Raw genomic sequence first — 4,946 nt, 5'->3', positions numbered from 1 at the left:
TGTATGAAAACAGTGAATAAAATATATGAAATGAGTTGCACAAAAGTACATTCACGTGCTTATGATTTGCACTGTCATTTGCTGTCATCCAATCAACCAAGCAGTGGCACACCAACAACATGCCTATAACAGGACAGGCAGTCAAACTATTCTCAGCAGTAGTGTGGTAAACGTATTCATGCTTTCATACAGGACAGAAATGTCACTTGAGTTCTGGTGGGTGAAAGTGACTCCGCATGACAAATTAAGGCGAAATTTCTTGTTTCAGTTGGCATGCGTGGAAATTCTGAAGAGAGCACGTGAAAGTAATACCGTTATTTATAGAAGTAGTCGATGTAGAAAATTCAAACTTTTAAAACGTGATGGTAAGTAATTCAGGGTAGGCACTCTACGTAGAACATGATAATCCAGTAGAGATCTTGCCAGTGACCTAGCTGTAAGTACAGGTGTGAATGTTACACTTTAATATATATCTTACTCTTCTGGGTGTAACATCTTGTGCCAATATATATATATCTTACTCTTCTGGCACAAAATGTTACACCCAGAAGAGTAAGATATATATTATATTGGCGCAAAATGGCCTTAATGGGTGAGTTACTGCTCAAAAGCCACTATTCAGGGGAAATAACCAGGCCAAAAGGTTTAAACGAAGATCAGATTTCAAACAATGGGATAAGCAGAGCTTGAGAAGGGTGCACTTTACAGATGGGTCCAAATTAAAATTGTTTGGCAAAAATAATGATTGTCTGATGGCATAGACGAGAATGGTATTACGTGCAACATTTATAGCGAATTATGCTTAGAGACCAATACAAGTGGGGAATCCATCTCAGCCAATGGTGTTGAGATCTACACAAAAGTTGAAGGCACATTGATTGTTGTCAGGTGCAAGTAGATTATTATCCCTCAGGAATCTGTTGGGCAGGGATTTATCTTCTATCGAGACAGTGATTCCCAGTAAGCAACAGATGTAAAAAATAAAAGAAACGGTATTTTGGAAAAAAAAAAAAAAAGTGGTTGATGGAATACTTGCAACTGTGGTTCCGCTATGAATATCTTTAATACTGTATGGACTTACATGGAAATGGAGACAGTCCAACAGCAACCAAGTGATATCTTTAATACTGTATGGGCTTACATGGAAATGTAGAAAGTCAAACAGCAACCAAGTTAACTTGGCTGAACATTGGGGAGTAATACATAACATTTCACGATCATACACTGATAAACTTATGTTAGCGTAAAAATATAGTATACAGCTACGTTTAAAGGGAAAAAAATAGTGCATTGTACAATTATTCGTTTTTCTTTTGTATTTTCTATGATCATGTATTGTACTAATGATAAATGGACCACTTAGCTATAATACCCATTGCTTATAATTATTGTATGTGTATCACCTTTGCGTTTCCATAACTATTTCCAATATTGTACCTTTTTTATTTAATCCTGTTTTTTCCACTTAAAGTCAAATAGTTTTGGTTTTATATGTCATAACATAACTATCAGTGTTTACCGATACTACGCTTCCTGGCGGTTCAGCGGAAAATCTCAGGGATTGTGGCTCTAAAAATCGGATTTCGATACCTGCGATGGACAGAGCATAGATAGTTCATTGTGTAACATTGTGCTTAACAACAAACTAACTAACGTTACAACGAAGACAACTCGTGACATGTAAAAATAAGAACACTCTTGTTTATGGCCGAAAATTGAATTATTTTATGATATAAAACCCGTACATTTTAATTCGTTTTTCTTCAACAGTTTGTTATGAAGTAGAAATAAGTTTTGTGGTATATAATATGTTGTTAGAATGTCTTTGTGAAAGTAATAAGACAGTAACCAATGGAAGCAAGCTTGGTCTTATGTAAAGTATTCCATCCCCAAACAGGTGCTGCATCCATAGGAAATATAAAACTTCTAGAACATTTGTCATATTATAAAAAAAAGGTAAAACAAAACAGCACCAACACGGCCATACCATTTCATTCTTGTACTGGTTTCTACGGATATCATGAACAAATTATTAACAATTATTATTGTGTGATTAACAAACCTGAGAATTCGGTGACGATGTCTGCTCGAAGAGCATACTTAGGCATGTCATCTTTTACCAAGCTCTGGAGTTGTACTTCTGGGAGATCCAAATCATCATTACATATATCTGTTCCACAATAAAAAAACAACAACTAAGTAAGTTAATCATAAACCTTTTTCGATGCACATTTTTTTTAAAACATAAAAGTAAGATTTAATAACTATCTTAATAATACACGGTCTTCATTCACTGAATATGGGTTTAGTCAAAGTTACAAAAGTACACAATAATTTATTAAAAGCGCTACCAGGTTCTTTAGACAACTCTACAACAGTCGGCACTACTCGCGCGGCCGCCATCATAAAGAGAAGCCAGAAACAAGTCATTACGCAATTTAACATGGTGTTGTCTTATAGTGTCAGAGTGAAAAACGAAACTGATGTTTTTTGGCACAGTGAAAGATAAACTCTTTATTAGTTGTTTCAGCCGACTAGCTTCGGTAACATAGTTACCTTGGTGTTCAATAAATACAGTCAGTCCTTATGATTGTAACTGATGTTTGATAGTACAGTTAACCCCTAGGATGGTACTGTGTTACTGATACTAGTCGACCATCACAAGGGCTGACTGTGCTTATTGAACGTCGTGATCTTAGTTCTCCAGATATTGTAAATCATATTTATATCACGTTCAATTAATTGCTTTAGTGCTTCAGTAATTATTACTTACTAACTAAAGTACTCATTCAACGCACAGGGAAGATCCAAACATCAAAGTATCTAGGTCACACCCTTGACAAGTTGATGATAACTGATTTAGCGATTCGTCAGTTATAAGCGGACACATATACATAGACTCTTGTCAAATAATGGTTTAGATAAGAATTGACTGTTTTGTTTTGTCTTTATCTAAAAAACATTATTTATAACAACAGTTACTATAGGAACAAAGTTATCAAAAATGTCGCAAGGAGGAGAAATTCTTTTTGAAAAGATAAACTCTCAAAAATCATTTATCAACTAGTTTGTCTCTCATGTACAAAGTGTTCTTCATCACCATCTCTGTCGACAAACAAATAGGCGTTTATATATTTAACTTTAATATTATATCAATAGGTGGCGCAACAGTTCAAGCATGGTGGCTGGCTAAGTGTTAACAGAAAGAATAACTAATTTCCTTCAGCGTATAAATATATATATTTAATACATATATATATATCCTAACATTTGTTAATATCTTTGAATGACAGTGAAAAATTGTATGTCAATAGAGGACACAAGTTATTATTATTATTATTTACAGTATTATTATCTTGATACACTAAAGAAGCTGAAGTTCTGTATTTCATTCCCAACAATATATTACTTACCAGTGATTGTTCCGACATGACGTATGGAACTCTTGACAATATACTCTTTTTCACTGCTCAGCTGTTGGTGTATCAAAACATTATTACAAGTATATGGGCAGTGGTCTGAGCAAGTATCAATGTCCTGTACTTTGGCTTTTCGCCACGCAGTAAGCCCCAAAACATGCTGTGAACAGGTGTCCTGTAAAGAGGAAAAGTCGTAAGAGTAAATAAGCAAACTTTTGACTCTAAACTACTCTTTAAAAATGAACTATAATCAATATCATTGTGATGAAAATGAGCATATTGTTCTTTTATAGACCACTGTACAGGGTGTATACAGAACTTTAAAAATAAATTCCCTGACCATTCACATTGTTACAAACACACACACATATATATAAAGGAAATTATGCTCGGAAATATCCGCATTAACTACTTTGCTGAGCTTACACACTAGACGTAGTAGCTAGCCAATATATTTCTGTTGGTGATTACTGGCCAAAAAAAAAAAAGGACTTGCAAAAAAAAAAAAATACCCTGACTTTAGGCATTTTCTCTGATTATATACACCCTGTCAAAAAAACCCCTTTTGTTCTGAGACTAATTAAAATACCTTCTGTTGTATTGTAGTTCATTGTAGACCCCACCATGCTATGCTGTTCTGAAGCCATGTATAAAATTTTCGGTTGATCTGTAATTCATTTTAACGACTCTTGTTCTGAGATTATCTCTATTACGCTAAAAACTGAGTTTCGATACCCGTGATGGGCACAGCACAGATAGCCCATTGTGTAGCTTTGTATTCAATTATAAACAAACTGAGGTTATTTGTAAAAAATTACGTTGTTTAGTAGTTAATATTTAATAACATGGATTCTCCTAAAGCTAAAGTTCATGTTTTCGTTTCTTAAAGTTTGAACACTGATTTTTCTAAAGCCACTTATAAAATATAATTTTGTTCTGATATGATTTCTAAAACTTTACTTTCATAGAAATTGAAATATATATTTTAAAGTTCGATGAAAATTATAATTATTTCATTTATTCTAGGATTATTTTTCTTCAAACTAAAAAGTAATGTTTTATGAAAAGAATCTATTTGTGAAATGTTTTATTAAACCTATTTACGACGCTTTTTGCTGCTCTTTGTAAAATATTCTGTTGTTATGAAACCATTTTTTTATATTTGATGTTCTTGTGTACAACATCTCAGACTAACCTGCTTTGTTTATTTGTTTGTTATTAGGCACAAAGCTACACAATGGGCTATATGTGCTGCGCCCATCAAGGATATAGAAACCAGGAAATTTTAGCATTCATAGTATCAAAGTTGTAACAACAATAAAGGACAATTTTGGGATTTTTGTTATTACTGTGAAGAGCAGTCTATAATACTGCCAGAAGAGTAAAGAAAATATTAGGTTGTCAAGAAATTAATGACGCTTTTTTTTTTAGATGAAAAAACCTGAACAACTTATATGTCAAAACAAAAGATTTATTAAATGAAATAGTCTCCATTCTTATCGATGATGCTTTTCCATCTTACAACCA

General features: G+C 33.4%; 1 protein-coding gene across 1 annotated transcript in view; it reads right to left on the bottom strand.

Annotated features, from left to right (window-relative positions):
* Positions 1-2,062: 2,062 nt before the first annotated feature.
* LOC106468550 overlaps positions 2,063-4,946 on the bottom strand; it is a gene marked incomplete at its 3' end in the record, with an annotated part of 22,576 nt that continues 19,692 nt past the window's right edge. The window contains exons 2-3 of the mRNA XM_022396880.1: positions 3,414-3,594; positions 2,063-2,170 (exon numbers count right to left, since the gene is read on the bottom strand). Coding sequence (XP_022252588.1) covers positions 2,063-2,170; positions 3,414-3,594 — 289 coding nt within the window. The remainder of the gene's footprint in view (positions 2,171-3,413; positions 3,595-4,946) is intronic.

Source organism: Limulus polyphemus, unplaced genomic scaffold, assembly GCF_000517525.1.
Source record: "Limulus polyphemus unplaced genomic scaffold, Limulus_polyphemus-2.1.2 Scaffold3050, whole genome shotgun sequence".
NCBI classification, from domain to species: Eukaryota; Metazoa; Arthropoda; class Merostomata; order Xiphosura; family Limulidae; genus Limulus; species Limulus polyphemus.
This window is presented reverse-complemented; position numbering and strand designations above follow the sequence as displayed.